Source organism: Pygocentrus nattereri, chromosome 4 (genome assembly GCF_015220715.1).
Source record: "Pygocentrus nattereri isolate fPygNat1 chromosome 4, fPygNat1.pri, whole genome shotgun sequence".
Taxonomy (NCBI): Eukaryota; Metazoa; Chordata; class Actinopteri; order Characiformes; family Serrasalmidae; genus Pygocentrus; species Pygocentrus nattereri.
In genome coordinates, this window is record NC_051214.1 from 17,733,425 (window position 1) to 17,746,365 (window position 12,941).

General features: G+C 42.1%; 1 protein-coding gene across 1 annotated transcript in view; it reads right to left on the reverse strand.

Moving 5' to 3' along the window:
- Positions 1–12,941, reverse strand: part of mpv17 (mitochondrial inner membrane protein MPV17) — a 48,572-nt gene that overhangs the window by 15,971 nt on the left and 19,660 nt on the right. The window contains exons 3-4 of the mRNA XM_017701033.2: positions 3,765–3,880; positions 1,197–1,289 (exon numbers count right to left, since the gene is read on the reverse strand). Of these exons, the coding sequence (XP_017556522.1) occupies positions 1,197–1,289; positions 3,765–3,880 (209 nt within the window). The remainder of the gene's footprint in view (positions 1–1,196; positions 1,290–3,764; positions 3,881–12,941) is intronic.

Sequence of the window (12,941 nt, forward strand, 5' to 3'; positions counted from 1 at the left end):
TTATGTTTGGCGTAAAAGCAATACAGCTCATCACCCTGAACACACCATCCCCACTGTCAAACATGGTGGTGGCAGCATCATGGTTTGGGCCTGCTTTTCTTCAGCAGGGACAGGGAAGATGGTTAATATTGATGGGAAGATGGATGGAGCCAAATACAGGACCATTCTGGAAGAAAACCTGTTGGAGTCTGCAAAAGACCTGAGACTGGGACGGAGATTTATCTTCCAACAAGACAATGATCCAAAACATAAAGCAACATCTACAATGGAATGGTTCACAAATAAACGTATCCAGGTGTTAGAATGGCCAAGTCAAAGTCCAGACCTGAATCCAATCGAGAATCTGTGGAAAGAGCTGAAAACTGCTGTTCACAAACGCTCTCCATCCAACTTCACTGAGCTCGAGCTGTTTTGCAAGGAAGAATGGGCAAAAATTTCAGTCTCTCGATGTGCAAGACTGACAGAGACGTACCCCAAGCCACTTGCAGCTGTAATCACAGCAAAAGGTGGCGCTACAAAGTATTAAAGCAAGGGGGCTGAATAATATTGCACGCCCCACTTTTCAGTTTTTTATTTCTAAAAAAAGTTTAAAATATCCAACAAATTTCGTTCCACTTCACGATTGTGTCCCACTTGTTGTTGACTCTTCACAAAAAATGTCAATTTCATATCTTTATGTTTGAAGCCTGAAATGTGGCAAAAGGTTGAAAAGTTCAAGGGGGCTGAATACTTTTGCAACCCACTGTATACATATATACACACACACACACACACACACACACACACACACACACACACACGACAGCCATCATTTCTATAATTAATCCGAAAGAAACCGAAGGCTTATCTGGATGTAGATGCCACACGGCTTCCGCTGGGCACAGTCCAGTCTTAACAGTGTTTAGATTTGTAGATGCAGCGATGACGACTATTTGTCAAAGTATCACAGAAACACATCAGTTTCCAATGCAGTGCTGTCTGAGGGATCGAAGGTAGAGACGGTAGATGTTCAGTTGTGTTTTTACCCTTTATGCACTGAGATTTTTCTGGATTCCCTGAAAGTTTTAAAGACACTATGCATCATATGAGAGAAATACCTAAAATTCTTACCATCACACATTGTGGAATGTTGTTTTTAAACTGCTGATCATTCTCAGTTTACACTGCTGATCATTCTCAGTTATATACAGTCTTACCTGGTCAACTAGCATTTTCTTCAGTGCAGCACTTTTGGTCCCCCCAGTGACAATTCTGTCCAGTACCTTGTACCATCCACCAACAACTGGGCCCTGGAGTAGAAACACAGTTGACAGTTCATATGCATACATAGGTCAAAAGACTTGTCAACATGTTGAGGTTCTCCCAAACTGCTACTGTTTTGCAGAAATTATTGACAGCATATGATAGATTATTAACAGGACTCCAAAAAATGATTAGATATAAACCTCAAGTGGGTATCAGACAGTGACCCATGAATACGATGATTTGCAAATCCTTTTCAACCTATATTCAATTGAATACACTACAAAGACAAGATATTTAATGTTCAAATGGATAAACTTTGTTTTTGCAAATATTCACTCATTTTGAATTTGATGCCTGTAACACGTTCCAAAGAAGTTGGGACGGGGGCATGTTTACCACTGTGTTACATCACCTTTCCTTTTGACAACACTCAATAAGCGTTTGGGAACTGAGGACACTAATTGTTGAAGCTTTGTAGGTGGAATTCTTTCCCATTCTTGCTTGATGTACAACTTCAGTTGCTCAACAGTCTGTTGTCGTATTTTGCGCTTCATAATGCGCCACACATTTTCAATGGGAGACAGGTCTGGACTGCAGGCAGGCCAGTCTAGTACTCGCACACTTTTACTACAAAGCCACACTGTTGCAACACGGGCAGAATGTGGCTTGGCATTGTCTTGCTGTAATAAGCAAGGATGTCACTGAAAAAGACGTTGCTTGGATGGCAGCATATGTTGCTCCAAAACCTGTATATACCTTTCAGCATTAAATGGTGCTTTCACAGATGTGCAAGTTACCCCACACCATCAGAGATGCTGGCTTTTGAACTTTGCGCTGATAACAATCCGGACAATCCTTTTCCTCTTTGGCCCGGAGGACACGACGTCCATGATTTCCAAAAACAATCTGAAATGTGGACTCGTCAGACCACAGGACACTTTTCCACTTTGCGTCAGTCCATCTCAGCTGAGCTTGGGCCCAGAGAAGCCGGCGGCGTTTCTGGGTGTTGATATATGGCTTTCACCTTGCGTGGCAGAGTTTTAACTTGCACTTGTAGATGGAGCGACGAACTGTGTTCACTGACAGTGGTTTTCTGAAGTGTTCTTGAGCTCGTGTGGTAATATCCGTTGCAGAATGATGCCGGTTTTTAATGCGGTGCCGCCTGAGGGATCGAAGGTCACGGGCATTCAATGTTGGTTTTCTGCCTTACCGCTTACTTGCAGAGATTTCTCCAGATTTTCTGAATCTTATGATGATATTATGGACTGTAGATGATGAAATCCCTGAATTCCTTGCAATTGCACATTGAGAAGAGTTGTTCTTAAACTGTTGGACTATTTGCTCACACAGTTGTTCACAAAGTGATGAACCTCACCTTATCCTTGTTTGTGCACGACTGAGCCTTTCAGGGAGGCTCCCTCACCTGATTCCAATTAACCTGTTCACCTGTGGAATGTTCCAAACTGGTGTTTTGTGAGCATTCCTCACTTTCCCAGTCTTTTGTCGCCCCTGTCCCAACTTCTTCGGAATGTGTTGCAGGCATCAAATTCAAAAGGAGTGAATATTTGCAAAAAACAATAAAGTTTATCTGTCTGAACATTAAATATCTTGTCTTTGTAGTGTGTTCAATTGAATATAGGTTGAAAAGGATTTGCAAATCATCGTATTCTGTTTTTATTTATGTTTTACACAACATCCCAACTTCACTGGAATTGGTTTGTACACTCACTGCCCATTTTATCAGCGCCACTTACTGTATAGTCTCACTTTGTAGTTCTAGTTACAGACTGCAGTCCATCTGTTTCTCTGATACTTTGTTACCCACTTTTACCCTGTTCTTCAGTGGTCAGGACCCCACAGAGCAGGTACTACTTGGGTGGTAGGTCATTCTCAGCACTGCAGTAACACTGACGTGACCTGGTGGTGGTGTGTTAGTGTGTGTTGTGCTGGTCTGAGTGGATGAGACTCAGCAGTGCTGCTGGAGTTTTTAAACACCTCTGTGTCGCCGCTGGACTGAGAATAGTCCACCAACCAAAAACATCCAGCCAACAGCGTCCTGTGGGCAGCGTCCTGTGTCCACTGATGAAGGACTAGAGGATGACCAACGCAAACTGTGCAGCAGCAGATGAGCTATCGTCTCTGACTTTACATCAACATGGTGGACCGACAAGGTAGCAGTGTCTAATAGAGTGGACAGTGAGTGGACAGTGTTTAAAAACTCCAGCAGCACTGCTGTGTCTTATCCACTTGCACCAGCAGAACACACCACCACATCACGGGTCCTGACCACTGAAGAACAGGGTAAAAGGGGGCCACGAAGTATCAGAGAAACAGATGGGCTACAGTCTGTAACTGTAGAACTACAAAGTGCACCTATAGAGTACGTGAAGCTGATAAAATAGACAATGAGCGTAGAACATCCTGATGTTATGTATATTTCTTATGTAGTTCTGCGACTGGGTGAACCCTGGAGGCAGTAAAAATGATTAAAAAAAAAAAAAATAGTAAGAGATACTTACAACGAAAAAGAAGCCAATGCTCATCATCTTTGCGGTACGTCTCATGCTGTGGTTGGCCAAGCCACGCCGTTCAATCAGCTGCTGGGAAATAACATCACCTACCCCTACCAGAGAGCCTGGAGGGGAAACAGAGAGAGAGAGAGAGAGATTGAGGAACACAGTGTACACGAGTGAAAGAGAAGAGGGCATCTGTTTGGCCCCACTTCCCAGCATGAGTGCCAGTGCTCAGGTAAACACGACAACACTTGCACCAAGGAGAGCAAAGAGGAAAGACTCATTCAAAAGAACACCATCTCAGCTCACCTCCACACTTAGACAGTGGCTAAAGGAGAGGCTGAGCAAGGCCGCCACAGGACGCAACAGTGACGGCTGGTTATAACACCGGAAGTGCTAAGGCAAGTCACATTACCCGGCTGAAATGGCACAAATCTGATTTTTTTCCCCCCAATGTGACTCAGATCTGATCTGATGACGGACTTCAGTGGCAAATACTTTAGAACCATTTGCCAACTGTGTTTTGCACACTGTGGAATTAGACCTCTGCATTTAACCCATCCATACAGTGAAACACCCACATACACACTAGTGCACACACTAGGGGGCAGTGAGCACACTTCCCCGGATTGGTGGGCAGCCCTATCCATGGCACCTGGGGAGCAGTTCGGGGTTAGGTGTTTTGTTCAAGGACACCTCAGTCATGTACTGTCGGTGCTGGGGATTAAACTGGTGACCTTCCGGTCACAGAGCTGGTTCCCTAACATCCAGCCCATGAACCCCTTGAACGACTCATGACGTCATTGTCAGTGGATGTTGGGGTACATCCTGTGTACAGAACAGTATGACATGACAAGTAATATCTAATATTCATAACTGTAGGAGAGAGTTCATCACAACATGCACAAATCTAACACTGGATTTGTCTGATCCTATTTGAGCACAAGATTTGAGGGAAAGAGAAAGTCCAACTTCTTAATTCATGAACTTCTTATCTTGTTTACACTCAGAGTCAGATTCATAAGATCTATCAGTTGTGTGCCATTAAATAGCAACCCTGAATGCAGAAACCTTGTAATTGGCTTTAGAAGTAGCCTTTCATTGTCTGATTAGCTGTTAATGTAATGCTGATTTCTGCTAGCACCCTGTGAAAATGTGCAGTGCTGTTAGTGCCAAGGTGGCGCTGTTGTATAATCACATTTGATGCCAATTGTTATTCAAACCCAGATTTGTAAAGCGTGAAGCAGGCACACTTCTTTGGTGAAAAAAAAGTTTCTCACTTTTAAGCTTACAAGAAAGAAGATCGGACAAACAGGCACAGCTCTCAACTGTGTGTGTCGAGAGTCAGCTGGTGCAAGTGGATCAGACACAGCAGTGCTGCTGGAGTGTTTAAACACTGTGTCCAATCACTGTCCACTCTATTAGACACTCCTACCTTGTTGGTCCACCTTGTAGATGTAAAGTTAGAGACGATAGCTCATCTGCTGCTGCACAGTTTGTGTTGGTCATCCTCTAGTCCTTCATCAGTGGTCACAGGATGCTGCCCACAGGACGCTGTTGGCTGGATGTTTTTGGTTGGTGGACTATTCTCAGTCCAGCAGTAACACTGAGGTGTTTAAAAACTCCAGCAGCACTGCTGTGTCTGATCCACTCAGACCAGCACAACACACACTAACACACCAGCACCACGTCGGTGTTACTGCAGTGCTGAGAATGATCCACCATGCAAACAGTACCTGCTCTGTGAGGGTCCATGGGGGTCCTGACCACTGAAGAACAGGGTAACAAAGTATCAGAGAAACAGATGGACTACAGTCTGTAACTGTAGAACTACAAAGTGCTTAAGACATTTTTACTTCTCACTTTGCCACAAACAGGAAATCAATCTCATTTTTCTTTTATTGAAAATGCTCGATCTTGATCTTTATGAAGAACCGTATCGTACTCTGCAGCGCCACGACTCAGAGTCTGTATGCCCTCGTCGAGGGGAAGCACAGCTCTGCTCCAACACGACTGATTCACCGGGCGTCATGATTCAGAGATTGAACTGATTCAGGCCTGTGAACAAACAATACACTGCGCACCACATGACTGAAACAAACACAAACTGTGAGAGTTAACAAGACAGCTGTGAGAGGGACACTTACTGCCAAGAATATTAATACTGCGCAGTGATATAATCCTCGCTGACTGCTCGCTCTGAGCACTCAGGATGACATGACAGGACAATGATTAATGCTTACTCAGCCCACAACACTAAATCCTGCAGGAGGTGAGAGGAAGAAATAAAACATTAGCCTTTAAAGAAACTATCCAATCACTTTAGCCTTTGAAAATCTTTGTTCCAAGGCAAAAACAGAAGCATTCACACTAAAATAAACTCTATCCTTTATTTTACATGTTTGTCTGGATTATCTGAAAGGCTGCAACGATGCATTTCTCTCCACAACAACCAGAAACAGCACAAAGTTTAATCGCTCCCCCAGCACAGTGTCCAGGCAGTAACTCTGCATCACATCACCGCAGGGATCAGGGATCAATGGCTAGTTATATTTAAACGTGAACATCCATGAAACGTTCAAAACGCACTGGTTTCACAACTTAGTTTCAGCTGATTGAGTTTTTATCAAACAGTTAAATCCCATTCATTTTATTTCTGTATTTGTACTTCGCAAAGATTAGATATGCTAATATGACGTTATATTAAAATATGGATAAATTTAAATTTCTTTTTTGAAATCTTGCCTTAGGATGATGTTAGAATTGAAATTTCCGACATGCACTCTCTGCCACAACGGCAGAAGCAGCCCAACAGCATGCAACATTTGGCTGCTTCTGCTTGGTGTTAGTCACTTAATCCATTTTTCATCCATAACAAGGCTAGAGAACTCCATTTAATGTACCTCCCTGTTGATGAAAGTCATAGAACTGATTAAAACTGTCCACTGGTTCTTGACCGTGGTGGACAGTAACTAAGTAAATGTAATTGGTTTCTGTACTTAAGTATTTTTTCATGTACAGTGCATCCGGAAAGTATTCACAGCGCTTCACTTTTTCCACATTTTGTTTTGTTACAGCCTTATTCCAAATTTAATTATATTAATCTTTTTCCTCAAAATTCTACACAAAATACCCCATTGTGACCATGTGAAAAAAGTTTTCTCGAGAGTTTTGAAAATGTATTAAAATTAAAAAACAAAGAAATCATATTTACATAAGTATTCACAGCCTTTGCCATGAAGCTCAAAATTGAGCTCAGGTGCATCCTGTTTCCACTGATCATCCTTGAGATGTTTCTACAGCTTAAATGGAGTCCACCTGTGGTTGATTGGACATGATTTGGAAAGGCACACACCTGTCTATATAAGGTCCCACAGTTGACTGCATGTCAGAGCGCAAACACCAAGCATGAAGTCAAAGGAATTGTCTGTAGACCTCCGAGACAAAATTGTCTCGAGGCACAAATCTGGGGAAGGATACAGAAAAATTACTGCTGCGTTGAAGGTCCCAATGAGCACAGTGGCCTCCATCATTCGTAAATGGAAGAAGTTCGGAACCACCAGGACTCTTCCTAGAGCTGGCCGGCCGTCTAAATTGAGCGATCGGGGGAGAAGGGCCTTGGTCAGGGAGGTGACCAAGAACCCAATGATCACTCTGTCAGAGCTCCAGCGTTCCTCCGTGGAGAGAGGAGAACCTTGCAGAAGGACAACCATCTCTGCAGCAATCCACCAATCAGGCCTGTATGGCAGAGTGGCCAGGCGAAAGCCACTCCTTAGTAAAAGGCACAAGGCAGCCCGTCTGGAATTTGCAAAAAGGCACCTGAAGGACTCTCAGACCATGAGAAACAAAATTCTCTGGTCTGATGAGACAAAGATTGAACTCTTTGGTGTGAATGCCAGGCGTCATGTTTGGAGGAAACCAGGCACTGCTCATCACGAGGCCAATACCATCCCTACAGTCAAGCATGGTGGTGGCAGCATCATGCTATGGGGATGTTTCTCAGCAGCAGGAACTGGCAGACTAGTCAGGATAGAGGGAAAGATGAATGCCGCAATGTACAGAGACATCCTGGATAAAAACCTGCTCCAGAGCGCTCTTGACCTCAGACTGGGGCGACGGTTCATTTTTCAGCAGGACAACGATCCGAAGCACACAGCCAAGATCTCAAAGCAGTGGCTTCAGGACCACTCTGTGAATGTCCTGGAGTGGCCCAGCCAGAGCCCAGACTTGAATCCGATTGAACATCTCTGGAGAGATCTGAAAATGGCTGTGCACAGACGTCTCCCATCCAACCTGATGGAGCTTCAGAGGTACTGCAAAGAAGAATGGGCAAAACTGCCTAAAGATAGGTGTGCCAAGCTTGTGGCATCATATTCAAAAAGACTTGAGGCTGTAGTTGCTGCCAAAGGTGGTTCTACAAAGTATTAAGCAAAGGCTGTGAATACTTATGTAAATATGATTTCTTTGTTTTTTAATTTTAATAAATTTTCAAAACTCTCGAGAAAACGTTTTTCACATGGTCACAATGGGGTATTTTGTGTAGAATTTAGAGGAAAAAGATTAATTTAATTCAATTTGGAATAAGGCTGTAACAAAACAAAATGTGGAAAAAGTGAAGCGCTGTGAATACTTTCCGGATGCACTGTATCTGTACTGAAGTTTTTCTGGGCAACTTTTTACTTTCACTCCACTACATTTCAAAGTCAAATGTCTTCCTTTTTCCTCCACTACATTTTGAGAAATCTGTTGTTTCTTTTGGTTTCTATGTGTATAAAAGCATAACGTCAAAACAAAAGAAGCGCAAAGAAAGAACACCAATCAGGGCACAGCGGGCACTTTGTTCAGAGCTTGTTTTGACCTGTTGGTCACACCGACCCAGTGCAGCACATGGTTCAACGTCAGTGCAGTGGCGTAAAATTTTGGGAGAGTCTGTGCAACATAAATGATGAACTAACCTAACTTTGTGTAAATAGAGCACAATATAGAAATATGTCCACATATGCAGTCGTGACTGACGCGGCTTTTTTCTGAATTTATACAAACACCATTTCATTTGATAGTAAATTAGTTTGGGCTGGTTTATGTTTATGAACAGAGACCTACAGATCAATATAGTAAAGGAAACTCATTTGTGATCCTGAGTTTAAAGCCAGTTTTTATTAAACTTGGAACTAAGTTAAATAAATGTAAGTGTAAATAAATCTTAAACTGAAACTTTGCTTGTTTGTAAAAAGTGATTTCAGAGCCACTCGGTTCTCCCTGATGGAAACTGTTTGCCTTCAGTGTTTTGTGCTTATGATCATTTTAATAGACGTCAGCGTCACTAATTAATGACGTTCTATTAAAAGACTGATTTACCAAGAGAGACACTGGAGGATTTTCACCTAAAATGAGTTCATGAAGCGAGTCTTGTTATAAAAGTGAAACAGGATATTAGAGTCATAATTAATCTTTTAGTACTTTTACTTTTGATACTTAACTACATTTGAAGGTAAATACTTTAGTACTTTTACTCAAGTGGAGGTCTAAAGGGAGGAACTTCTTTTACTGGAGTAATATTTTACCTTGGGTCTCTCTACTTTTACTCTAGTACATGGTTTGTGTACTGCGTCCAGCAGTGGTTCTTGGTAAAGGATTCTAATCATTTAATCAGGTTTTTTGAACAGATTCCAGAGACAATTGTTTCTGAATGGTCTCTAACGGCAACTATCATGCCAAATCCTGTTAGGATGAGTTTCAGTAACCTGTTTGGCTTTTTTCTATAATAAACCCGACATTATGTCTTATCATTGTGGTTTTATTTGGAAAGTTTTCATGTTTAATTACCTCACTATGAGTATGACAATATACATTCACACATGTATTTCTCTGTTTTTGCTCATAAAACCACTAACACATTTGCCCACTCTCTCAGGAAGCCGTGACTCACCGCCTTTCAAAGTCATTGTCTATAGAAATCATCTCTCTGATGGCCACATTCAAAAAGACCTGATGCTGAATGTGCAGCACAACTGTGTCGATTCATCTCAGTCAAACTCTTTCCTTCAGGATTCTGACTGAATGTGCAGGCAAAGGGAGAAAAACCTGCCAACCCTTCAGTGTCTGTGTTTACATGCAAAGATTTTCTCCAATCTGATCAAATACATTCCGATTATAGATTAAGACTGAGGTGTATATTCTCACTCTACTCAACAATTTGATGGTAAATCTTTGTTTACATCCTCACGTAACTGTGTAGAGAACCACTTAGAGTAAACGTTACCATGACAACCAGCATCCCATGAGTCCAGTCAGAGTGAGATGAGCAGCAGTGAGCAGTGCTTGTGTTTTTAACTGCTTTAAAATGATGTCAGACTCAGGAAAACATGTCCTTATTAAAGAAGACCGAGAGGAAGATGTATTTTGAGACACATAAGCTGGACGTCCGTCCCACCGCCGATTTTTAAAGATCAGAGCATGAACTTCATCTCCTCTGCAGACCAGTTTCTGCTCCGCTGTGTTGAACGGTATAAACTCTCACTGTGACGCAATGCACATGCAGAATGGACTTAAACTTTCCAATAGGGAATGTAATCGGATACAGGCATTTACACGGATATTAATCTTCTATTTAACGGATTATTTACAGGATTACACACCTCGATCAGTCGGATAGAAACTAGGCATGTCCAATTGAAGTGTATACACGGAAGGATTCTATTCCAATTGAGCCATCAGTTGGATTATTAACTGATTATTATGCTGCATGTAAACACGGTTGTGTCAAAGAGTGGGAGCCATAAGTCATTATATCTAGATATTGCAGCACTGAAGCTGTCACCCCAGCAGTGCATAACAGTTCCCCATACTTACATTTGCATAGATTCTTCAGTTTTTGTACGTTTCCTTAAGGTTTTTTTGTTAAAGATATACATCAGAGTGTAAAGCATTTTTTATTATCTGAAGAACATTTTACCCATTTTCTATTATGACCATAACGCTAACTAACACTTTGAATGAACTCAATACTTACATTAAACTGACTAGTAAAGCTAGTAAAACTAAACCTTATTCTACATCATAAACATTGCTTGCAGTTTCAGACACATCCAAAATGTGCACTGAAGGTATGCATTTCTCCTGCCTCAATTATATTTTATTTAAATGTATTCACCTTAACCGAACACTCAATTCACATTTTGTGTGTTGCAGAATGACAGAATGACTGAAAACTAAAAACTAAGAAAAATGATTGTAGTCTGGTTAAATAATTGTGATTTATTACCTCAAATAATTGATTAGGGAAATGCATAATTATTATAAAAGTTACATTTTTATAAAAATATGACATTCTGATTAATATTTAGAATTATATGTAATAATGATATAGTAAAATGGGGTAAATATGGGCACTATTACGCCTTACAACACTCTGTTTGTAGCTCTTCGATGTGACAGTAATAATAATAATAATAATAATAATAATAATAATAATAATAATAATAATAATAATATTATTATTATTATTAATTCTTGTTTTTAGGGAATTTGTTCGTATTTCGACAGACCCACAGAGTGCAGAGAGGGAGCACGACATGATGGTCAAGTGGCTCCACTGCTCTGTGTTTACAGTGACGTCATCAGTAAATTAGTTCTCTACACCTTTGTGGTGGGAGCAGCAAGGGAAAGCTGACTGAACTGAGGCTGCTGAACGCGAGTGATAGTGAGTGATGAAAGATGGACACAATGTGTGCCAATCACCCTGACAGAGCCGTCTCATCCGACCGGCTGGAAATGTCACAGGTCCTCTCGCACTCCACCGTGGCTTCGATCGGCTTAAGTCAAAGCCGTCTGGGGCCAAATAAAGCCATGCATTATGCATGTGCGCGTAAGCAGGCAAGTTGCTGGACATTGACACACATTGGAAATCCACAATGAACACAAACAGAGGAGCACGAGGACCTCAACACACTAGTAGAATATTTTCAGCGCTGTACAAGTCTACGATCCATTTCCCAGAGCATCCGGTCTTACAATGAGCACTCAGGTATGCATATAGTCTTACTCTCTCAATGCCACATCTTAGTCCCGTTATCCAGTGGCTTATTAGGATATTGGCAATATGTCTAATTTGGCCTCAAGGGATTCCCCAGTGTGATTCCTCCCCACTACGCATGAAGCGCTCACTGCCCGAAAAGGAGGCAGGCAAAACAAACACTGGCAGCAACTGATCTGCGGAGAACAGAGGAACAGACATCTCTTACCCTCCTAAAAAAAGATGGTTCTTTAAGAGCTCTTCAGTAATGGTTCTATGTAGAACCATGAACACTCAAAGAAGCCTGTATGATTAAAGGGGATGTTCAGACTGATGGAGATGGCACAAGGGTTCTGTCATTATTACGATGTCAAGCTTTTACTGTGTAAACTGTGTAGAATTGAGGTGTAGCTGCTGCCCCATACATTGTTGTATAGAGCGCACATTGCGGTGCAGCGCATGCTGGGAACTGTAGTGCAGTGCACTGCGAAACGAGCAAATATCAACAGAAAATAAAATACTTTTGCAGGCCGGATACACTAACATTTATGGCATTTGGCTGACACTCTTCTCCAGAGCGACTTACAATTTTAATCATTTTCCACAGGTGAGTGAAGTTGGTGCTAGGAGTCTTGCCCAAGAACTCTTATTGGTATAGTGTAGGGTGTTTACCCAGGGATTGAACCCCTGTCTATAGAATAGAAGGCAGAGGTGTTGTCCACTACACTACACAACCCACAACGGACAGGATTGTGTCGAGGGCCTTTACTGTGTTTAACACTAGGGCTCGAGTAGCTACTTTATTCCACTCCAACTCACAGAAAAGCAGTCACTGTTCACCCTCTCACCCTGGAAAGTAAATAAACCACTCAAGAAGGCTCCCTGCTCTCAAAGACAGGTGGGATGAGGTCTGCTTTCCTTATGAGGAGAGACTGCAGCACTTCCATGTGTATAATGAAGCAGAAAGGCAGCAGGAGGAGCAGTAAGGGAAGAAACATCTCTGGGTGGAAAGTGCCGAGCTCTCTGTTCTGTCCATCCCACACTGAGTTAGTAGTGAGGGCAGAAGGGTGAGCCCAGTCTTCACACTCCAGCCAAGATGGACCGATGGTGCCTCTGGTTCTGCACACACATCATCCTCCCACAGAACATAGTAGGCAACGTCATGCCTC